At 45.6% G+C, this 24,387-nt stretch overlaps 1 protein-coding gene across 3 annotated transcripts in view; it reads left to right on the top strand.

Moving 5' to 3' along the window:
- The window catches only part of LOC139545130 (tenascin-like), a 74,473-nt gene extending 50,354 nt beyond the window's left edge, over positions 1-24,119 (top strand). For 2 of the 3 annotated variants that reach the window (XM_071352551.1, XM_071352549.1), the window contains exons 13-24: positions 5,688-5,963; positions 7,386-7,508; positions 9,985-10,128; positions 10,633-10,752; positions 15,941-16,084; positions 16,492-16,622; positions 20,067-20,199; positions 20,655-20,806; positions 21,095-21,191; positions 21,382-21,543; positions 21,830-21,993; positions 22,168-24,119. In XM_071352551.1, coding sequence (XP_071208652.1) covers positions 5,688-5,963; positions 7,386-7,508; positions 9,985-10,128; positions 10,633-10,752; positions 15,941-16,084; positions 16,492-16,622; positions 20,067-20,199; positions 20,655-20,806; positions 21,095-21,191; positions 21,382-21,543; positions 21,830-21,993; positions 22,168-22,278 — 1,757 coding nt within the window. In that variant the 3' untranslated portion in view covers positions 22,279-24,119. The remainder of the gene's footprint in view (positions 1-5,687; positions 5,964-7,385; positions 7,509-9,984; positions 10,129-10,632; positions 10,753-15,940; positions 16,085-16,491; positions 16,623-20,066; positions 20,200-20,654; positions 20,807-21,094; positions 21,192-21,381; positions 21,544-21,829; positions 21,994-22,167) is intronic. The other variant, XM_071352552.1, reaches the window with a different exon arrangement.
- Positions 24,120-24,387: the final 268 nt, after the last annotated feature.

The following is a 24,387-nucleotide window of genomic DNA, read 5'->3' as shown; positions in this document are numbered from 1 at the left end:
CCAGACAAAACCCATTCAGTTGACATGAGGCCTGACCTGGCCTGCAGTGGATCCACCCAGACAAAACTCATTCAGTTGACATGAGGCCTGACCTGGCCTGCAGTAGATACACCCAGACAAAATCCATTCAGTTGACATGAGGCCTGACCTGGCCTGCAGTGGATCCACCCAGACAAAATCCATTCAGTTGACATGAGGCCTGACCTGGCCTGCAGTGGATTCACTGAGACAAAACCCATTCAGTTGACATGAGGCCTGGCCTGGCATGCAGTGGATCCACCCAGACAAAACCCATTCAGTTGACATGAGGCCTGACCTGGCCTGCAGTGGATCCACCCAGACAAAACCCATTCAGTTGACATGAGGCCTGACCTGGCCTGCAGTGGATTCACTGAGACAAAACCCATTCAGTTGACATGAGTCCTGGCCTGGCATGCAGTGGTTCCACCCAGACAAAACCCATTCAGTTGACATGAGGCCTGACCTGGCCTGCAGTGGATCCACCCAGACAAAACCCATTCAGTTGACATGAGGCCTGACCTGGCCTGCAGTGGATCCACCCAGACAAAACCCATTCAGTTGACATGAGGCCTGACCTGGCCTGCAGTGGATCCACCCAGACAAAATCCATTCAGTTGACATGAGGCCTGACCTGGCCTGCAGTGGATTCACTGAGACAAAACCCATTCAGTTGACATGAGGCCTGACCTGGCCTGCAGTGGATCCACCCAGACAAAACCCATTCAGTTGACATGAGGCCTGACCTGGCCTGCAGTGGATCCACCCAGACAAAACCCATTCAGTTGACATGAGGCCTGACCTGGCCTGCAGTGGATCCACCCAGACAAAACCCATTCAGTTGACATGAGGCCTGACCTGGCCTGCAGTGGATCCACCTTTGAGCCACCCTAAGCAGACTACAGTACAGTATGTGCCTGTCGGAACGTACCATGAGAGAACATTTCTGGAGAATTTCTGAGCTGTCAGCCGACCCACTTGCTGTGATCTGTCCCCTGGGTAGTGACTGACTGACTGACTGACTGACTGACTGACTGACTGACTGACTGACTGACTGACTGACTGACTGACTGACTGACTGACTGACTGACTGACTGACTGACTGACAGTATAAACCCAACAGGTGCATTGATTCATTCTCTCATCCAACCAATAGTAGTCATTATCAACAATTCACATTCTGTGAATTACAACGTTGAACGGAGCCTGAACAAGACTACTCACGTCAAGACTACTTACTTTGTTTGCAGTTAAAACCATTGAGGACTTTGTCATGTGCTATGAGAATGTAAAAAAGGATTAAGCAGTGACAAGTAAGAATAAGTATCGACATGCAGTGTTGTCAATGTTTCGGTAAAACATTTTCATTTCGGATTCGAGGTGGATGTCAGTTAAGATTTAGGTGACCTAGCCAAGCCATCTGTTTTTGACAGCATAGAGTACCTAGACGAACCTGGCCTCTGCATACTTCTGCTGCCATGGAGAATAATAGCTGTCATTCAGACCAGCCAGCCCCCTGGTACCTCCCGTTCTCCCCTAAACACACATATAGAGGCCAGGCTGCACACACATCGCACACATAGCTTTGTTCTTTTGAGGTCTTCCGTCACCTGCTGAAAACCTGCCTCAAATTACTTCTCCCTCATCTACTAATTTGGTAACTTTCCCAGTGAATAAAAGGGATTTATTTGAAACAATCTCTTCAAAGCTCATTTAAAAAATGTCTTCACGTTTTTCATGTTATCCTCATGGTATAAACAATATATGTATTGTATCATTGTATCACTCAACGCACGCTACAGCTGTCCCCACATAATGACGATTCGGCAAATGGATGGAGAGAGTTAATGCTTTCTTTAAGTCCCTGAGAAGATTTTTTTCTAATCTGTGAGGGCTTTGTTCACCTCTCTCCTTAGACTCAGACCATTCTGCTCCGCTACCACACCCGCTCCGCTCCTCTTCCAGACCGCTCTGCTCCGCTACCACACCCGCTCTTCTCCTCTCCCAGACCGCTCTGCTCCGCTACCACACCCGCTCTTCTCCTCTCCCAGACCGCTCTGCTCCGCTACCACACCCGCTCTTCTCCTCTCCCAGACCGCTCTGCTCCGCTACCACACCCGCTCTTCTCCTCTCCCAGACCGCTCTGCTCCGCTACCACACCCGCTCTTCTCCTCTCCCAGACCGCTCTGCTCCGCTACCACACCCGCTCTTCTCCTCTCCCAGACCGCTCTGCTCCGCTACCACACCCGCTCTTCTCCTCTCCCAGACCGCTCTGCTCCGCTACCACACCCGCTCTTCTCCTCTCCCAGACCGCTCTGCTCCGCTACCACACCCGCTCTTCTCCTCTCCCAGACCGCTCTGCTCCGCTACCACACCCGCTCTTCTCCTCTCCCAGACCGCTCTGCTCCGCTACCACACCCGCTCTTCTCCTCTCCCAGACCGCTCTGCTCCGCTACCACACCCGCTCCGCTCCTCTTCCAGACCGCTCTGCTCCGCTACCACACCCGCTCTTCTCCTCTCCCAGACCGCTATGCTCCGCTACCACACCCGCTCTTCTCCTCTCCCAGACCGCTCTGCTCCGCTACCACACCCGCTCTTCTCCTCTCCCAGACCGCTCTGCTCCGCTACCACACCCGCTCTTCTCCTCTCCCAGACCGCTCTGCTCCGCTACCACACCCGCTCTTCTCCTCTCCCAGACCGCTCTGCTCCGCTACCACACCCGCTCTTCTCCTCTCCCAGACCGCTCTGCTCCGCTACCACACCCGCTCTTCTCCTCTCCCAGACCGCTCTGCTCCGCTACCACACCCGCTCTTCTCCTCTCCCAGACCGCTCTGCTCCGCTACCACACCCGCTCTTCTCCTCTCCCAGACTGCTCTGCTCCGCTACCACACCCGCTCTTCTCCTCTCCCAGACCGCTCTGCTCCGCTACCACACCCGCTCTTCTCCTCTCCCAGACCGCTCTGCTCCGCTACCACACCCGCTCTTCTCCTCTCCCAGACCGCTCTGCTCCGCTACCACACCCGCTCCGCTCCTCTTCCAGACCGCTCTGCTCCGCTACCACACCCGCTCTTCTCCTCTCCCAGACCGCTCTGCTCCGCTACCACACCCGCTCTTCTCCTCTCCCAGACCGCTCTGCTCCGCTACCACACCCGCTCTTCTCCTCTCCCAGACCGCTCTGCTCCGCTACCACACCCGCTCTTCTCCTCTCCCAGACCGCTCTGCTCCGCTACCACACCCGCTCTTCTCCTCTCCCAGACCGCTCTGCTCCGCTACCACACCCGCTCTTCTCCTCTCCCAGACCGCTCTGCTCCGCTACCACACCCGCTCTTCTCCTCTCCCAGACCGCTCTGCTCCGCTACCACACCCGCTCTTCTCCTCTCACACCCGCTCTTCTCCTCTCCCAGACCGCTCTGCTCCGCTACCACACCCGCTCTTCTCCTCTCCCAGACCGCTATGCTCTTCTCCCAGACTGCTATGCTCTTCTCCCAGACTGCTATGCTCTTCTCCCAGACTGCTATGCTCTTCTCCCAGACTGCTATGTTCTTCTCCCAGACTGCTATGCTCTTCTCCCAGACTGCTCTGCTCGTCTCCCAGACTGCTCTGCTCCTCTCCCAGACCGCTCCGCTCCCACACCCGCTCTGCTCCGCTCCCACACCCGCTCTGCTCCGCTCGGCTCCACTCCCAGGCCGCTCTGCTCCTCTCCCAGACCGCTCTGCTCCTCTCCCAGAATGCTCTGTTCCTCTCCCAGACTGCTCTGCTCCTCTCCCAGACCGCTCTGCTCCTCTCCCAGACCACTCTGCTCCTCAATCTCATGCTCACATTGACACTGTGTCCTGGAACCTGGTGTTGGGATGCCAGGGACTGCTGGAGCTTGGTGTTGGGATGCCAGGGACTGCTGGAGCCTGGTGTTGGGATGCCAGGGACTGCTGGAGCCTGGTGTTGGGGTGCCAGGGAATGCTGGGGCTTGCACTTTGCACTTCTGGGTTGCATCCCAAATGGCACCCTATTCCAATATATAGTGCACTACTTTTTTTACCAGGGCCTCTATCACACTCTCTCCTTACCTGCTTCCTTGACTGGCTGGCTGCCCAGCTAAAGAAGCCCTGCTCCACTCCTAACGAAGAGTGACAGCTACCCGGGATTTTTGTGCTCTGGTTTTCATTTTCCACCACTTCTTCTCACAACAACTGCCTTGTGCAGTTCCCTCATTTCCCGTCAGCACAATCCTCTGGGTTCACACTGGCTCAGGCACCTAATGTTTGTTGTAGTGTTCTAACGAGTTATGTCCCTGTATCTAGTCAGGCAGCACTGAGGCGGCACGGTCAGTCCACGGTCTATGTCTGAGCTACACCAGAAATGATTTAGAACCACCCTGGCCCATCTTCCATCCATCTGTAGCTCTGAATCTCCAGGAAGCAGCTTCAGGTGTAATAAACTGCTGTCTGTATGGTGCAGATGGCCAGTCTGCTAGCACACCCTCCGTCTCTGGCTGCTACAGCTATACTCTAGCAGCTGTAGACTCTAGCAGCTGTAGACTCTAGCAGCGGTAGACTCTAGCAGCTGTAGACTCTAGCAGCTGTAGACTCTAGCAGCTGTAGACTCTAGCAGCTGTAGACTCTAGCAGCTGTAGACTCTAGCAGCTGTAGCCTAACAGCTGTAGCCTCTAACAGCTGTAGACTCTAACAGCTGTAGACTCTAGCAGCGGTAGACTCTAGCAGCTGTAGACTCTAGCAGCTGTAGACTCTAGCAGCGGTAGACTCTAACAGCTGTAGACGCTAGCAGTTCTAGACTAACAGCTGTAGACTCTAACAGCTGTAAACTCCTGTTGGCTCCACTCCTCTCCTTTTCATCAGGCATTATTAGCTACTGGTAACGACTAGTTTACACTGTTGTTTTTTTAAACTCTTTGTAAGCACAGACCCATCTGCAATGACGTAGTCACCCAGACTCTTAAAACTCTAGTCAAACCCTGACTTTCTGTCTCTTATGTTCCTTTTCTTCTGATAGATGACCTTCGTTTCAGTGTATTATGGAATTGATGCACAAATCCCATGTACGTTATTTTTGCAGTCACAGCATCAATAAACTGAGGGTGGAATTTGATCACACTAGCTGGTGAATAACAACATACATACCTGCACCAATAAAATACATATCTTTCCCTTCATGCTCACAACAGTGGCTGTGATAGGTACAAAAGTGGTATAAACCTTTATAACTTACATAATTAATACTGGTGAAACACGCGGTCAACACCTTTAGGAAAATAACAACTTTGAATTATTTTCATCTTGCTAACCTACTCTTCTCGTTTGACTCGTATGGATCCTAAATTGATATGGGTCCATAACTAGTATTTGCTATTTTATTAGAATCCAAATGACCTGCTGCTAAAGTAGCAGCTACTCTTCCTGGGGTGCACACAAAACATAAAACATGACATAATACAGAACATGAATAGACAAGTACATCACAAGGACAGAACTACATCTATTTCAAATAAGTATACACACTTTCATACATTTCTGCTTTCATGATCATGTGATTGTCTATAGTAAATACAATATGGAATAACTGTAAATGATCTTCTGTAATCTTCATAAGCACCTCCTAAAGTACTCTTGAGGCCTAAAGAGGATGGAAACAACATGTCTTCCCTTCTCACTCAGAAGCTGAACCCATCGTGGAGCATCTCTTGGTCTCCGACATCACCCCAGACAGCTGTAAAGTGGCCTGGTTGGCTGAAGAGGACCTCTTTGATAGTTTTGTCATTGTGATCAATGATACTAGCGACGACCTCGCTTCTCCACAAGAGGTGGTCGTGCCCGGCGAGGAGAGAACAACAGTGCTTACTGAGCTAATTGACGACACAGAGTACGAAATTGAGCTGTATGGGGTAATTTCTGGACGGCACTCAGACTCTATCTCCGGGGTGGCAAAAACAGGTACATGGTATGACATCACACCAGCAATGGCATAGGGCTGCTGGATAGATGATGCTAGGAATGTGTTCAGCATCTTTCAATATTGTAAACTATATTATCTCCTTCTCCATGTTGTCAGTTTAAAGTCAAACAATAACAGCATGAAAATAGGGTCAAAATGGGTCAATGTTTATACAATTATCTAATTTCTTTATCGTTGCAGTCGTTTTTGTTTACTAACCTGATAACATTGTGTCATAATATTTGTTCAAGGCAGCAATATGAGAGAATTATAATTAACTTTGCAAATGGAAGTTATTAAGCCTATTTAGAGTCCTTAGGTTGTCATGAATGTTTTATTTAAACCAGCTTGGGCTGCCTTGTGTGTCTTGTGCCAAAACTGTGTGTGATGTGTTTTTTCTCATCCTTACCATGTCTGTTCAGTGTTCACTGTCCTGTCATTGTCTCGTCTGTCAGCTCTCCTGAGTGGTTCCAGTGGAATCATCCAGTAACCCTCTCCTCTAAAGCCAGCTCCAGTATATGTGAACCAACCAACAGACACTCTGTCTGTCTGTCTCACTGTCTGTCTGTCAGTGTAAACACTACATTCAGCCTCTGATGGCCTCCCATTCATGGGGATCCAGAGAACTGCTCAGGAGATTTATTCAACTCTTCACTTGCTCAGTTTTTTTGTCTCTATCTGTCAAGTTGTCTCCAATGTTGTCTTTGACTGTCCAAACCCAATGGGGTTTGTCTAATTGTCTTCAGACCGTAAAGGGAAATTGTCTGTCTGTGTGTTGAGTGTCTGAATGGGTGTCTCTCTCTCTCTGTCTGGCCGTCCCCTGCCTTCTCTGGGGGTATGACTTCACTCTCGGGTCCGATGGCCCTGATGCATGTTTCACTTTTGTGTGTCTGTAATGGGGGCAAGTTAATCTCCCCGTGTCGTGTCTGTCAAGGAAGATTCTGTGGCCCAGCGCTGACGACAGGCTCTGGGAGCCTTGGCTTCATTGTCTGTGTCTGTGTCTGTTTCTCTTTCTCTACTTTAATTGGTGGTTGTCAATAATGTGTATTTTCTGGGTAATTAAGGCATTAAAAAAAATTCTATGGACGTTTTTAGGAATGGGATCTTTAGGAATCTTTAGTTGTGCTTTAGGGGTGTTTTCCTTTTTTTGTCATTTATTTGGAACCAGTAATCTTTTATTTAGAGATGTCCTATGATCTGGAGCCATTTCCTTAAAGCATCTCAGAGTAGAAGTGCTGATTTAGGATTTGTCCATATGATCTTATTGATTATTATCTAAAAGGCAAAGATGATCTCCTACTCTGAGACACTTTGTGGTTTTCATTCCTCTTCACTTACAAACCTGCCCCCTAAGTTCCTAACTATCTACCTGTGTTCTGTTTGTTTGTTGTCCTCTGTATCCTTATGTTCCCCTATGCCAGGGCTGGGCACACCCAAGGGCATCCATTTCTCTGATGTCACTGATACCTCTGCAATTGTACACTGGACAATCCCCAGAGCTCGAGTGGACAGCTACCATGTCACCTATGTCCCTGCTCAGGGAGGTGAGTACCTACAGACATACAGACCTATACTGTACTGGCATATACTGTATATCTATGCTATATCTATAATATATATCTATATCTATGGTGCTCCCGAGTGGCGCTGGGGTCTAAGGCACTACATCTCAGTGCTAGAGGCATCATTACAGACACCCTGGTTCGAATCCAGGCTGTATCACAACCGGCCGTGATTGGGTGTCCCATAGGGTGGCGCACAATTGGCCCAGCGTCATCCATATTTGGCCGGTGTAGGCCGTCATTGTAAATAAGAATTTGTTCTTAACTGACTTCCCTAGTTAAATAAAATAAATAAATATATACCTATACTGTAGATACAGCTACACTACATGGCCAAAGGTATGTGCACACCTGCTTGTCGAACATCTCATTCCAAAATCATGGGCATTAATATGGAGTTGGTCCCCCCGTTACTGCTATAACAGCCTCCACTCTTCTGGGAAGGCTTTCCAGTAGATGTTGGAACATTTCTGTGGGGACTTTAGTGAGGTCGGGCACTGATGTTGGGCGATTAGGTCTGGCTCACAGTCAGCGTTGCAATTCATCCCAAAGGTTTTCGATGGGGTTGAGGTCAGGGCTCTGTGCAGGCCAGTCAAGTTCTACCATATCGGGCATTGTCATGCTGAAACAGGAAAGGGCCCTCCCCAAACTGTTGCCAGAAAGTTGGAAGCACAGAATGTACTTGTATGCTGTAGCATTAAGATTTCCCTTCACTGGAACTAAGGGGCCTAGCCCGAACCATGACATACAGCCCCAGACCATTATTCCTCCTCCACTAAACTTTACAGTTGGCACTATGCATTTGGGCAGGTAGTGTTCTCCTGGCATCCGCCCAACCCAGATTTGTCTGTTGCACTGCCAAATGGTGATGCTTGATTCATCACTCCAGAGAACGTGTTTCCACTGCTCCAGAGTCCAACGGCGGTGAGCTTTACACCACTCCAGCCAACGCTTGGCATTGCGCATGGTGATCTTAGTCTAGTTTGCTGCTCCTCTGCCATGGAAACCCTTTTCATGAAGCTCCCAAGGAACAGTTATGGTGTTGACATTGCTTCTAGAGGCAGTTTGGAACTCAGTAGTGAATGTTGCAATCGAGGACAGACGATTTTTCCGCACTACGCGCTTCAGCACTCAGTTGGCCAGTTCTGTGAGTTTGTGTGGCCTACCACTTTGTGACTGAGCCCTGTTTCCTGCCCTGTTTCCACTTCACAATAACAGCACGTACGGTTGACAGGGAAGCTCTAGAAGGGAAAAAATTTGACAACTGACTTGTTGGAAAGGTGACATCCTATTACTGTGCCACGTTGAAAGTCACTGAGCTCTTCAGTTAAGCCATTATCCTGCCAATGTTTGTCTATGAAGATTGCATGGCTGTGTGCTCGATTTTATACACCTGTCAGCAACCGGTGTGGCTGAAATAGCCGAATCCACTAATTTGGCCATATAGTTTATATCTATGCTGTATATATCTATACTGTACATAACTATACTATACACTGAGTGTACAAAACATTAGGAACATCTTCCTAATACTGAGTTACACCCCCTTTTGCCCTTAGAACAGCTTCAATTCGTTGGTGCATGGACTCCACAAGGTGTCGAAAGCATTTCATTGGGATGCTGGCCCATGTTGACTCCAATGCTTCCCACAGTTGTGTCAAGTTGGCTGAATGTCCTTTGGGTGGTGGACCATTCTTTATAAATACGGGAAACTGTTGAGCATGAATAACCCAGTAGTTCTTGACACTAACCTACTACCATACCCTGTTCAAAGGCACCTAAATTGTTTGTCTTGCCCATTCACCCTCTGAATGGAACACATTAAGAATCCATGTCTCAATTGTATCAAGGCTTGAAAATTCTTCTTTAACCTGTCTCCTCCCCTTCATCTACACTGATTGAAGTGGGTTTAACAAGTGACATCAATAATAGCTTTCACCTGGATTTACCTGGTCAGTCTGTGTCATGGAAAGAGCAGGTGTGCTTAATGTTTTGTATACTCAGCATATATACTAAACTATACATACATTGGCTGCAAACCAGAGGAAACACATTTACATGTGTGGTGTGGTCACGTGGACTTTATTTTATCATTTTAAAATAGATAAGGTATGATTTTGGAGTCTCAGTAGAGAGAACAGATTATCCTGTGGACTTCTATGCTAGTCTTCTTCTTCCCTCTAGTGGCTGTTCTGTCTCTGTGAGGTGGCGTGGCAGTATGAAGTGCAACCCAACACAACTTTGATGTGAACTGCTTCACTACTGGTTCACTCTTTTACTGGTTCGCTGCTTGATGATAAAACATATTATTTGTGATATGGATTGAATAAATAATAGCCAATACAGAATCGGACGTCTGACCCAAACAGGTCCTATAATTCATTATTGATTCTATATAATTCCATGTAATTTGATGGTCTGACTGACCTTGTTCCTTTCTTCACGTGTGCGTGTGCAGGTGCTCCTCAGACTGTGACAGTGGGTGGCACTGAGTCTCAGAAGGTGTTGTCGAATCTGACCCCTGGAGTGACCTACCAGGTGACCGTCATCTCTGTGAAGGGACAGAAGAAGAGTGAGCCTGGCACCAGCAGCGTCGCCACAGGTGAGTGTCAAAACACAAGGGCTTCATCCCAGATGGCACCCTATTCCCTATTTAGTGCACTACTTTTGACCATAGGCCCCTGTCAAAAGTAATGCACCACAAAGGGAATAGGGTGCCATTTGGGACATAGCATTTGGAGTATGGTAACAAGAGCCTACATACACATACAACATCAAAACAATAAAAGCTTAGTCTTTGTATGCCATGCGGAAAAAATGTGATACATTCAATATTAAACAAAACATCAAAAGTTGATGGTGACAACTAAGTTGGTGAACGGTCTATAAAGGCTGAGCACGAAACCCGTTGTGAAAGCTGTTAGTGTGTACAGATGGAGCATAGCTGGGGGTGGATAGGTCTCCTGTTTCCTTACAACAGAAGACAATGGCTCTGTCCTTGGGGAGGTGTTTGATGTGGCTCTGCTCAGGGTAACCACATTGTGTGTGTGTGTGTGTGTGTGTGTGTGTGCGTGTGTGTGTGTTCTTTGTGTGTTCTATGTGACAGCTCTGGACAAGCCCAGTGGCCTGACTGTAGTCAACATCAATGACACAGATGCTCTGCTCCACTGGCAGCCTTCCATCGCCACAGTAGACGGATATGTCATCACCTACAGCGCAGACACTGGTAGGGTATCGCACGCACACACACACACACCATCTGGATGTACTATACTCTATATTATATGGGCTTATAGGAGAAAATGCGTTGCATTTACCTTCATTGTTTTCATTTATTATCCTTACAGACAGATATTGATCTGGTCGTTAATGTCTCTATCTGTCCCTGTATCTGTCCCTGTATTTGTCTCTGTTTCAGTCCCTGTCCCTGTCCTGGTCTCTGTCACTGTCACTGTCCCTGTTGCTGTCTCTGTTTTTGTCTCTGTCCCTGTCTTTGTCTTTATTTCTAAAGATGTCTGTGTCTCTGTCTTTCTCTGTGCCTGTATCTGTATGTCTCTGTCCCTATCTCTGTCTTTATTTATATATCTGACTCTGTCCCTGTCTTTATTTGTATATATGTCTCTGTCCCTGTCTTTATTTATATATCTGTGTTTGTCTCTGTCTCTGTCTTTATTTATATATCTGACTCTGTCCCCGTCCCTGTCTTCATTTATATATCTGTCTCTGTCCCTGTCCCTGTCTTTATTTATATATCTGTCTCTGTCCCTGTCTTTATTTATATATCTGTGTTTGTCTCTGTCTCTGTCTTTATTTATATATCTGTCTCTGTCCCTGTCTTTATTTATATATCTGTCCCTGTCTCTGTCTTTATTTATAAATCTGTGTTTGTCTCTGTCCCTGTTTCTATTTATATATCTGTCTCTTTCACTGTTTCTGTCCCTGCGTCTATTTCTATATCTGTCTCTGTCTTTATTTCTATATCTGTCTCTGTCCCTGTCTCTGTCTTTATTTATATATCTGTGTCTGTCTCTGTCTTTATTTCTATATCTGTCTCTGTCTTTATTTCTATATCTGTCTCTGTCCCTGTCTCTGTCTTTATTTGTATATCTGTGTTTGTCTCTGTCTTTATTTATAAATCTGTGTTTGTCTCTGTCTTTATTTATAAATCTGTGTTTGTCTCTGTCTTTATTTATAAATCTGTGTTTGTCTCTGTTTCTGTCTTTATTTATATATCTGTCTCTGTCCCTGTCTTTATTTATATATCTGTGTTTGTCTCTGTTTCTGTCTTTATTTATATATCTGTCTCTGTCCCTGTCTTTATTTATATATCTGTCTCTGTCCCTGTCTTTATTTATATATCTGTCTCTGTCCCTGTCTTTATTTATACATCTGTCTCTGTCTCTGTCTTTATTTATATATCTGTCTCTGTCTCTGTCCCTGTCTTTATTTATATATCTGTGTATGTCTCTGTCTCTGTCTTTATTTATATATCTGACTCTGTCCCTGTCTCTGTCTTTATTTATATATCTGTGTTTGTCTCTGTCTCTGTCTTTATTTATATATCTGACTCTGTCCCTGTCTCTGTCTTTATTTATATACAGTGGGGAGAACAAGTATTTGATACACTGCCGATTTTGCAGGTTTTCCTACTTACAAAGCATGTAGAGGTCTGTAATTTTTATCATAGGTACACTTCAACTGTGAGAGACGGAATCTAAAACAAAAATCCAGAAAATCACATTGTATGATTTTTAAGTAATTAATTTGCATTTTATTGCATGACATAAGTATTTGATCACCTACCAACCAGTAAGAATTCCGGCTCTCACAGACCTGTTAGTTTTTCGTTAAGAAGCCCTCCTGTTCTCCACTCATTACCTGTATTAACTGCACCTGTTTGAACTCGTTACCTGTATAAAAGACACCTGTCCACACACAATCAAACAGATTCCAACCTCTCCACAATGGCCAAGACCAGAGAGCTGTGTAAGGACATCAGGGATAAAATTGTAGACCTGCACAAGGCTGGGATGGGCTACAGGACAATAGGCAAGCAGCTTGGTGAGAAGGAAACAACTGTTGGCGCAATTATTAGAAAATGGAAGAAGTTCAAGATGACGGTCAATCACCCTCGGTCTGGGGCTCCATGCAAGATTTCACCTCGTGGGGCATCAATGATCATGAGGAAGGTGAGGGATCAGCCCAGAACTACACGGCAGGACCTGGTCAATGACCTGAAGAGAGCTGGGACCACAGTCTCAAAGAAAACCATTAGTAACACACTACGCCGTCATGGATTAAAATCCTGCAGCGCACGCAAGGTCCCCCTGCTTAAGCCAGTGCATGTCCAGGCCCGTCTGAAGTTTGCCAATGACCATCTGGATGATCCAGAGGAGGAATGGGAGAAGGTCATGTGGTCTGATGAGACAAAAATAGAGCTTTTTGGTCTAACTCCACTCGCCGTGTTTGGAGGAAGAAGAAGTATGAGTACAACCCCAAGAACACCATCCCAAACGTGAAGCATGGAGGTGGAAACATCATTCTTTGGGGATGCTTTTCTGCAAAGGGGACAGGACGACTGCACCGTATTGAGGGGAGGATGGATGGGGCCATGTATCGCGAGATCTTGGCCAACAACCTCCTTCCCTCAGTAAGAGCATTGAAGATGGGTCGTGGCTGGGTCTTCCAGCATGACAACGACACGAAGCACACAGCCATGGCAACTAAGGAGTGGCTCCGTAAGAAGCATCTCAAGGTCCTGGAGTGGCCTAGCCAGTCTCCAGACCTGAACCCAATAGAAAATCTTTGGAGGGAGCTGAAAGTCCGTATTGCCCAGCGACAGCCCCGAAACCTGAAGGATCTGGAGAAGATCTGTAGGGAGGAGTGGGCCAAAATCCCTGCTGCAGTGTGTGCAAACCTAGTCAAGAACTACAGGAAACGTATGATCTCTGTAATTGCAAACAAAGGTTTCTGTACCAAATATTAAGTTCTGCTTTTCTGATGTATCAAATACTTATGTCATGCAATAAAATGCAAATTAATTACTTAAAAATCATACAATGTGATTTTCTGGATTTTCGTTTTAGATTCCGTCTCTCATAGTTGAAGTGTACCTATGATAAAAATTACAGACCTCTACATGCTTTGTAAGTAGGAAAACCTGCAAAATCGGCAGTGTATCAAATACTTGTTCTCCCCACTGTATATGTCTCTGTCCCCGTCCCTGTCTTCATTTATATATCTGTCTCTGTCCCTGTCCCTGTCTTTATTTATATATCTGTCTCTGTCCCTGTCTTTATTTATATATCTGTCCCTGTCTCTGTCTTTATTTATAAATCTGTGTTTGTCTCTGTCCCTGTTTCTATTTATATATCTGTCTCTTTCACTGTTTCTGTCCCTGCGTCTATTTCTATATCTGTCTCTGTCTTTTTTTCTATATCTGTCTCTGTCCCTGTCTCTGTCTTTCAATCAATCAATCAAGTTTATTTTATATAGCCCTTCGTACATCAGCTAATATCTCGAAGTGCTGTACAGAAACCCAGCCTAAAACCCCAAACAGCAAGCAATGCAGGTGTAGAAGCACGGTGGCTAGGAAAAACTCCCTAGAAAGGCCAAAACCTAGGAAGAAACCTAGAGAGGAACCAGGCTATGAGGGGTGGCCAGTCCTCTTCTGGCTGTGCCGGGTGGAGATTATAACAGAACATGGCCAAGATGTTCAAAATGTTCATAAATGACAAGCATGGTCAAATAATAATCAGGAATAAATGTCAGTTGGCTTTTCATAGCCGATAATTAAGAGTTGAAAACAGCAGGTCTGGGACAGGTAGGGGTTCCATAACCGCAGGCAGAACAGTTGAAACTGGAACAGCAGCAAGGCCAGGTGGACTGGGGACAGCAAGGAGTCATCATGCCGGTAGTCCTGACGTATGGTCCTAGGGCTCAATTCCTCCGAGAGAGAGAAAGAAAGAGAGAAGGAGAGAATTAGAGAGAGCCTAGATGTTCAAAATGTTCATAAATGACAAGCATGGTCAAATAATAATCAGGAATAAATGTCAGTTGGCTTTTCATAGCCGATCATTAAGAGTTGAAAACAGCAGGTCTGGGACAGGTAGGGGTTCCATAACCGCAGGCAGAACAGTTGAAACTGGGACAGCAAGGAGTCATCATGCCCAGTAGTCCTGACGTATGGTCCTAGGGCTCAGGTCCTCCGAGAGAGAGAAAGAAAGAGAGAAAGAGAGAATTACAGAGAGCATACTTAAATTCACACAGGACACTGGATACGACAGGAGAAGTACTCCAGATATAACCAACTGGCCCTAGCCCCCCGACACAAACTACTGCAGCATAAATAGTGGAGGCTGAGACAGGAAGGGTCAGGAGACACTGTGGCCCCATCCGATGATACCCCCGGACAGGGCCAAACAGGAAGGATATAACCCCACCCACTTTGCCAAAGCACAGCCCCCGCACCACTAGAGGGATATCTTCAACCACCAACTTACAATCCTGAGACAAGGCCAAGTATAGCCCCCAAAAGATCTCCACCACAGCACAAACCAAGGGGGGGGCGCCAACCCAGACAGGAAGATCACGTCAGTAACTCAACCCACTCAAGTGACGCACCCCTCCTAGGGACGGCATGAAAGAGCACCAGTAAGCCAGTGACTCAGCCCCTGTAATAGGGATAGAGGTAGAGAATCCCAGTGGAGGGGAACCGGCCAGGCAGAGACAGCAAGGGCGGTTCGTTGCTCCAGAGCCTTTCTTTATATCTTTATTTGTATATCTGTGTTTGTATATCTTTGTTGTATATCTGTGTTTGTCTCTGTGTTTGTCTCTGTGTTTGTCTCTGTCTTTATTTATAAATCTGTGTTTGTCTCTGTCTTTATTTATATATCTGTGTTTGTCTCTGTCCCTGCGTCTATTTCTATTTCTATATCTGTCTTTGTCCCTGTTCCTGTCTCTCTCTCTATCTATATTGATATTTGTATTTATATATATGTCCCTGTCCTTGTCTCCTTCCCTGTCCCTGTCTCTTTCCCTGCATCTGTCTCTGTCACTGTCACAGTCTATATCTGTCACTGTCTATATCTGTCTTTGTCCCTGTCTTTGTCCCTGTCCCTGTCTCTGTTCCTGTCCCTCTCTCTGTTTATATTGATATTTATATTTCTATATCTGTCCCTGTCTCTGTCTCCTTCCCTGTCCCTGTCCCTGTCTCTGTCCCTTTCTCTGGTTCTATTTCTATATCTGTCCCTGTCTCTGTCTCCTTCCCTGTCCCTGTCCCTGTCTCTGTCCCTTTCTCTGGTTCTATTTCTATATCTGTCCCTGTCTCTTTCCCTGTCCCTGTCCGTATCCCTGTCCCTGTCCCTGTCCCTGTCTCTGTCTCCTCACTGTTTCTGTGTGTTCTGTGTGTGCAGTTGTCCCAGTGATGGAGAGAGTGTCTGGAAACATTGTGGAGTTTGAGATTACCTCCTTGGCCCCTGCCACCCACTACACTGTCAAGGTCTACGCCATGAGAGCGGCTGCTAAGAGCGCCTCCACCACCACTGAGTTCACCACTGGTGGGTATATGGCCTAGGGGGAGGCTGGACCTAGAACCTTCCCTCCCACACACACATTCAAACAGCAGCTTTGATTAGTGCCTACGATTTTATTGTGAAACTGCTATGAAGCTGTATGCTCATTCAAAAGATTGATATCAATTGTGGATCAACAACAGAACAGATCAAATTCAAACCGAACAGGCAGACATTCACACAAAGCACTAATCTCTTTCTCCCTACTGCAGTTGCAGTATTTTCTGGCCCACTAACCCTACAGGTTACATAACTGTTTTTTTATGTTTAAAATGTACCTTTTTTACCACGTACCCTTTCAAACAGACAACCTGAACCTGGAAACAGAAAATTTAGAAGGTGAAGTACTCTGTCTGAACGAGGGTTTAAGACCACTGTGTTCTCTCCCCTAGATGTAGATGCCCCTCAGGACCTGGCAGCCAGTAACATCCAGACAGAGAACGCCATGTTGACCTGGAAGGCCCCACGCGCTGACATCACCGGCTACATCCTCAGCTTTGAGTCAGCTGACGGCACAATCCGGGTCAGTAGTTGTCTGCATGGTGGAACCATAGATTTAAAATGATGAGAAGAACATTCCTTCCTTGGTCAGAGTATTGTTTTGTCCAAGAGGACATGAGGATGCATCTTTGGGTAGTGTAAGAAAAAGCATTGATAATACACCTTTGGGATCTAGAAAAGCATTATATACTTCTAAATCCAATAAGTCCCAAATGGCATCCTTTTCCCCATGTAGTGCACCATAATGTATTAATAATGACGTATCTCGGACATTCTGACTGCTGGGTTGTGTTTATTTATTTATTTTTTATTTTATTTAACCTTTATTTAACCAGGTAGGCAAATTGAGAACACGTTCTCATTTACAATTGCGACCTGGCCAAGATAAAGCAAAGCAGTTCGACACATACAACAACACATAGTTACACATGGAGTAAAACAAACATATAGTCAATAATACAGTGAAAAAAAATAAGTCTATATACAATGTGAGCAAGTGAGGTGAGATAAGGGAGGTGAAGGCAAACAAATATATGTATAAATAAATAAAAATATAAAAAGGCCATGGAGGCGAAGTGAGTACAACACAGCAAGTAAAAAAAAAAGTAAAAAAACACTGGAATGGTTGGTTTGCAGTGGAAGAAAGTGCAAAGTAGAGACAGAAATAATGGGGTGCAAAGGAGCAAAATAAATTAATAAATAAATACAGTAGGTAAAGAGGTAGTTGTTTGGGCTAAATTGTAGATGGGTTATGTACAGGTGCAGTAATCTATGAGCTGCTCTGACAGCTGGTGCTTAAAGCTAGTGAGGGAGATAGGTGTTTCCAGTTTCAGAGATTTTTGTAGTTCGTTCCAGTCATTGGCAGCAGAGAACTGGAAGGAGAGGCGTCCAAAGGAAGAATTGGTTTTGGGGGTGACTAGAGAGATATACCTGCTGGAGCGCGTGCTACAGGTAGGTGCTGCTACGGTGACCAGCGAGCTGAGATAAGGGGGGACTTTACCTAGCAGGGTCTTGTAGATGACCTGGAACCAGTGGGTTTGGCGACGAGTATGAAGCGAGGGCCAGCCAACGAGAGTGTACAGGTCGCAGTGGTGGGTAGTATATGGGGCTTTGGTGACAAAACGGATGGCACTGTGATAGACTGCATCCAATTTATTGAGTAGGGTTTTGGAGGCTATTTTGTAAATGACATCACCGAAGTCGAGGATTGGTAGGATGGTCAGTTTTACAAGGGTATGTTTGGCAGCATGAGTAAAGGATGCTTTGTTGCGGAATAGGAAGCCAATTCTAGATTTGACTTTGGATTGGAGATGTTTGATGTGGGTCTGGAAGGAGAGTTTACAGTCTAACCAGACACCTAGGTATTTGTAGTTGTCCACATATTCTAAGTCAGAGCCGTCCAAAGTAGTGATGTTGGACAGGCGGGCAGGAGCAGGCAGCGATCGGTTGAAGAGCATGCATTTGGTTTTACTTGTATTTAAGAGCAGTTGGAGGCCACGGAAGGAGAGTTGTATGGCATTGAAGCTCGCCTGGAGGGTTGTTAACACAGTGTCAAAAGAAGGGCCAGAAGTATACAGAATAGTGTCGTCTGCGTAGAGGTGGATCAGAGAATCATCAGCAGCAAGAGCGACATCATTGATGTAAACAGAGAAGAGAGTCGGTCCAAGAATTGAACCCTGTGGCACCCCCATAGAGACTGCCAGAGGCCCGGACAACAGACCCTCCGATTTGACACACTGAACTCGATCAGAGAAGTAGTTGGTGAACCAGGCGAGGCAATCATTAGAGAAACCAAGGCTGTCGAGTCTGCCAATGAGGATGTGGTGATTGACAGAGTCAAAAGCCTTGGCCAGGTCAATGAATACGGCTGCACAGTATTGTTTCCTATCGATGGCGGTTACGATATCGTTTATGACCTTGAGCGTGGCTGAGGTGCACCCATGACCAGCTCTGAAACCAGATTGCATAGCGGAGAAGGTGTGGTGTGATTCGAAATGGTCGGTAATCTGTTTGTTGACTTGGCTTTCGAAGACCTTAGAAAGGCAGGGTAGGATAGATATAGGTCTGTAGCAGTTAGGGTCAAAGGTGTCCCCCCCTTTGAAGAGGGGGATAACCGCAGCTGCTTTCCAATCTTTGGGGATCTCAGACGACACGAAAGAGAGGTTGAAGAGGCTAGTAATAGGGGTGGCAACAATTTCAGCAGATAGTTTTAGAAAGAAAGGGTCCAGATTATCTAGCCCGGCTGATTTGTAAGGGTCCAGATTTTGCAGCTCATTAAGAACATCAGCTGACTGTATTTGGGAGAAAGAGAAATGGGGAAGGCTTGGGCGAGTAGCAGAGGGGAGGGCAGTGCTGTTGTCCGGGGTAGGGGTAGCCAGGTGGAAAGCATGGCCAGCCGTAGAAAAATGCTTATTGAAATTCTCAATTATAGTGGATTTGTCGGTGGTGACAGTGTTTCCTATCTTCAGAGCGGTTGGAAGCTGGGAGGAGGTGTTCTTATTCTCCATGGACTTTACGGTGTCCCAGAACTTTTTTGAATTTGTGTTGCAGGAAGCAAATTTCTGCTTGAAAAAGCTAGCCTTGGCTTTTCTAACTGCCTGTGTATATTGGTTTCTGGCTTCCCTGAAAAGTTGCATATCACGTGGGCTGTTCGATGCTAATGCAGAACGCCATAGGATGTTTTTCTGTTGGTTAAGGGCAGTCAGGTCAGGAGAGAACCAAGGGCTATATCTGTTCCTGGTTCTAAATTTCTTGAATGGGGCATGCTTATTCAAGATGGTGAGGAAGGCATTTTAAAAAAATGACCAGGCATCCTCTACTGACGGGATGAGATCAATATCCTTCCAGGATACCCCGGCCAGGTCGATTAGAAAGGCCTGCTCGCTGAAGTGTTTCAGGGAGCGTTTGACAGTGATGAGTGGAGGTCGTTTGACCGCTGACCCATTACGGATGCAGGCAATGAGGCAGTGATCGCTGAGATCTTGGTTGAAAACAGCAGAGGTGTATTTGGAGGGCAAGTTTGTTAGGATGATATCTATGAGGGTACCCGTGTTTACGGAATTGGGGTGGTACCTGGTAGGTTCATTGATAATTTGTGTGAGATTGAGGGCATCAAGCTTAGATTGTAGGGTGGCTGGGGTGTTGAGCATGTTCAAATTTAGGTCGCCTAGCAGCACGAGCTCTGAAGATAGATGGGGGGCAATCAGTTCACATATAGTGTCCAGAGCACAGCTGGGGGCAGAGGGTGGTCTATAGCAGGCGGCAACGGTGAGAGACTTGTTTTTAGAGAGGTGGATTTTTAAAAGTAGAAGTTCAAATTGTTTGGGAACAGACCTGGATAGTATAACAGAACTCTGCAGGCAATCTTTGCAATAGATTGCAACACCGCCCCCTTTGGCCGTTCTATCTTGTCTGAAAATCTTGTAATTGGGGATGAAAATGTCTGAATTTTTGGTTGTTCCTCCAGGAGGTTGTCCTGAGCCCCACAGCCACTTCCTACAACATGGCCCAGCTGAGTGCCTCCACTGAGTACTCCGTCAGACTGCTGGCCATCGCAGGGCCCAAGAGGAGCAGAGTCATCACCACCGTCTTCACCACCAGTGAGTGTTACCACAGTGATGTTGGTAGTCTGCCAACTCCAGACCGAACATACCCACTGGCAATAGGGTTAGGAATCCGGCCTCGGACTCTACTCTCTGTTTCCCTCTGGATTTGCCCCCTTCTCTACCTTCCGATTTGGCACCGCCCATAAACCATAGAATACAAAAATATATATTTTTAGAAAAAAACATGTTACCACAGCGACCCTCTGCTCTGTTCACAACCCACTGTGGCAATCTTAGTCCCTTCTTTATTCATCTTCAGCTTAGAGTTTGCTGGGCAGCTGGAGCTGTTTAGTAACTCATCTTTCGTGTGTGTGTGTGTGTGTGTGTGTGTGTGTGTGTGTGTGTGTGTGTGTGTGTGTGTGTGTGTGTGTGTGTGTGTGTGTGTGTGTGTGTGTGTGTGTGTGTGTGTGTGTGTGTGTGTGTGTGTGTGTGTGTGTGTGTGTGTGTAGTTGGCGTGCTGTACAAACACCCCAGGGACTGCTCCCAGGCCTTGCTGAATGGAGACACAGCCTCTGGTGTCTACACCATCTACCTGGGTGGAGATGAGAGTCAGCCCATACAGGTCTACTGTGACATGGCCACAGATGGAGGTGGATGGATTGTAAGTCACTGGTTACTAGTATACTGTACAACCCAACTCCAAACCTCATTGATTCAGATCATAGGTGGCTGGTGAATGGAGGACAGCTCAGAGTAATGACTGGAATGGAATGAAATGAACAGATTCAAACACATGCATGGTTTCCATTCTGTTCCAGGCATTCCTATGAACCCGTCACGCAATTTAAAGTGACACCAGGCAACACTGATTCAGATGATATGTAATGTAGTGTAATGGATCCTAGGGTTATATAATGAGTGATCTGGTGCTGTTTGTCCCATCATACAGGTGTTTCTCAGACGCCAGAGTGGTAAGCTGGAGTTCTTCCGCAACTGGAGGAACTACACTGCTGGCTTCGGTGACATGAACGACGAGTTCTGGCTCGGTATGCTCGTAATATGGAAAATATTATAGATCAACACATTCATTCATTTATTTGAATCCATTTAAGGCATGTGAATATGAGTACTGTATTTGAATAAACTGTCCTCTTTTCCCCTATCATTTGTTACATATCATGACTAAAAAAGTCCTCAGAAATGATTGTAAATCACAACTGTCATATTTTCCCACAGGCCTGTCGAACCTCCATAAGATCACTGTAGTGGGACAGTACGAGCTTCGTGTGGACCTCAGAGACAAGGGGGATGTAGCCCACGCCCAGTACGACAAGTTCTCCATCTCTGATCCCCGCAGTCGCTACAAGGTACATGTTGGAGGGTACAGTGGTACCGCAGGTAAGACTTGCTTCTCTACAACCATTAGATAGTTAGTACAAAGTCAAATGTGTGTCAGAAATGGCACCCTATTCCCTATATGGAGCACTACAGGGGTCATAGGGCACTGGTCAAAAGGGTGCCATTTGGGGACACACAAAAAGTTAGAATAGATCTAAGTAATAAAGTACTATATATTGTTATTAGGTGTGTGAGGGTGAAGCGAGCATGTATTCAACCTATCCCTCCTTTCTGAAGTCTGTTAAGTTTGGTTCCTGCTTAAAGCTCTTTATGATGCCCCCTGTAGGTGATTCTATGACCTACCATCATGGTCGCCCGTTCTCAACCTACGACCATGACAATGACATTGCAGTCACCAACTGTGCCCTGTCCTACAAGGGTGCCTTCTGGTATAAGAACTGCCATCGCGTCAACCTTATGGGACGATATGGCGATGACAGTCACAGCAAGGTGAGAGCACATATACTTGAATATTCAATACTAGCAGGAATTTCTGTATTCAAAAATACTGCTGTAGTACAGTATTCAAACATTGTTGACTTTGTAAAGATAAGGGAGGAAATTCAAGGCATTTGTGTTAATAATATAAACCCCTCGATACTAATATTACTGTGTGTTCTTCAGGGAGTGAACTGGTTCCATTGGAAAGGCCATGAGCACTCCATTGAGTTTGCTGAGATGAAGATCAGGCCATCCAACTTCAGGAACTCTGAGGGAAGGAGAAAACGATTGTAAACCAACCGACCAATCCGCGCTACGACCCATCTCCTCGTGACCCCTGAGCCTGTCCACCATCCTCTGCCACTGCTGATTCCAGGGTTGCATCCCAAATGGCATTCTATTCCCTATAAAGTGCACTGCTTTTGACCAGGGCCAGTAGCGCTCTGGTCAAAGTAGTGCATTAAATAGGGAATAGGGTGCCATTTGGGACACAACCCACAATTCCCTGCAGCTACCAAAGCCACTGCTAAGAGCCCAGCCACCTCGAACTACACCCCTCCTCTTGCTCAATCACAGAAATAAGCACAGATACAGTAAAAATGTACTACAAATCCCACTATCCAACCCCTGATACAAAATGGTTCTGTGCAGTATAAATACTGTCAATGCCAAATCGATGTGGAAAAATATGGATTTACACGTCACAAACTAAGCCCACAGATTATTCTTGCACCAAAGAGAGTATAATCTACAAATCCCAAGTATAAAGCATTTGTTTCTTTCTTGTCACTATCATGTTACAGTAACATCACTCAGTGGAGGGGTGCATTTGAGTCTGGTCTGAGGTATTAACATGTAGAATACTGATGTTTTCTGCCTCTACAGTGTATCCAACTCCTCCAACCACAGTAGGCCATTAGAGTGTTTGCCAGGGTTGGGGTCAGTTCGAATTGAAAGCAGTCAATTTAGGAAGTGATTTGGATGTAAAATTAAAAAATATAACAACTTTTTAAATATATTGAACTTTTTGGAAAAACATTTTTTTTTGAGTAGTCATTGAAAATAATCGTCTTTTTAAATGATTGAATTGGAATTTCAGTTCACTTCCTGAATTGACTGCCTTCAATTCGAATTGACTCCAACCCTAGTGTTTGCAGAGAGGGCATGGTATACCTTTAAACTGGATTATAGAAATGGTATTCTTTGAATAACACACCACCCACCAAGAGCACATACAGTATGTACCTTCAATTCAATCATCTGGGTGGAAGTGGTTATTGATCAAAAAGGATTCTCCACATAAACCGCACAACTCATTCAAATGTAAAATGTCTTTGTAAAGTGGAAAGAGCTCACAGAGAAAGGCTGTCTCATTCATTAGTCTATGTGTGACTCATTCTTTTTCACTTTATCATTCCCTCTCTCTCGACCTCCCTTCACCTCAACCTGCAAACTGTCATCTGAAACGATATGGGCAGAATAAATGGCATTCTGAATAAAGCTAATCTGCTTCATCCCACACACAGGATGAATGACATGTGTTTCCATTGATTGTGTGGGCCATACAGGCACTGTGCAATTGTCTCTTACACATGCAACTGAGCTAGTACTACTTTTTCCACCAGCTATCATGCATTAGCTAAAGAATACAGAGAAATGTGTTTGATTTGTTTTCTATTTCCTAAAAGATCCAAGGCAGGACCTACAGTTCAATAAACAACGAAATGGTGGGTGATTGTTACATTTTTGCTAAATGGGAAATACTTATATGAATGCAACAGGAGTCAGAGGAATATTGTGATGAAATATAGAAGATATGGATGCTTAAAATAGGCCAATGGCCAATTCCAATTGACATTGTAAGGTCTTAGTGTTTACTTTGCTGAGAAACATCTATTTGGTCAGACCAAAATTAACTAGAGAGAAGTTCTTCTTGTTCTGTTCTGTTCTCCCCCTCCCCTCCCCCTGCTATGCCAGGAAACGAAACCACTGAGAACCCCCTCCCCATGAAATACCTGTGTAAATTAAAGTTTTTTAAATAATTTTTTGTTTTTTGATTGTTTATAACTGGGTGAACAACAGGTGTTTCTCTGTAGCCCGTATTACAATAATAAAAAAAGTTTGTTTAAAAATGACGAGTCTAATATCTTTCTAAAGACAAATGTTTCATAATGCAATAAATCACTGTCAATTTGTTTTTACACTGCATATTGGTTTAATATTGGGCTCGTCCATAGCTCTCCGACGCATAAATGTGAAGGAACCATACAGACAGTCTCTATTTAGCCTATCTTAGACAGGAGCTATTTATAGCACAGAGAAGATGTACACATCACAGTACCGAATGTGATTCTATGTTTTCATTGTGCACACATGTAGGTTTATGGTTTTACTTGTAAGCCT

This window comes from Salvelinus alpinus, chromosome 19, assembly GCF_045679555.1.
Source record: "Salvelinus alpinus chromosome 19, SLU_Salpinus.1, whole genome shotgun sequence".
In the NCBI taxonomy this organism is placed as follows: domain Eukaryota; kingdom Metazoa; phylum Chordata; class Actinopteri; order Salmoniformes; family Salmonidae; genus Salvelinus; species Salvelinus alpinus.
This window is presented reverse-complemented; position numbering and strand designations above follow the sequence as displayed.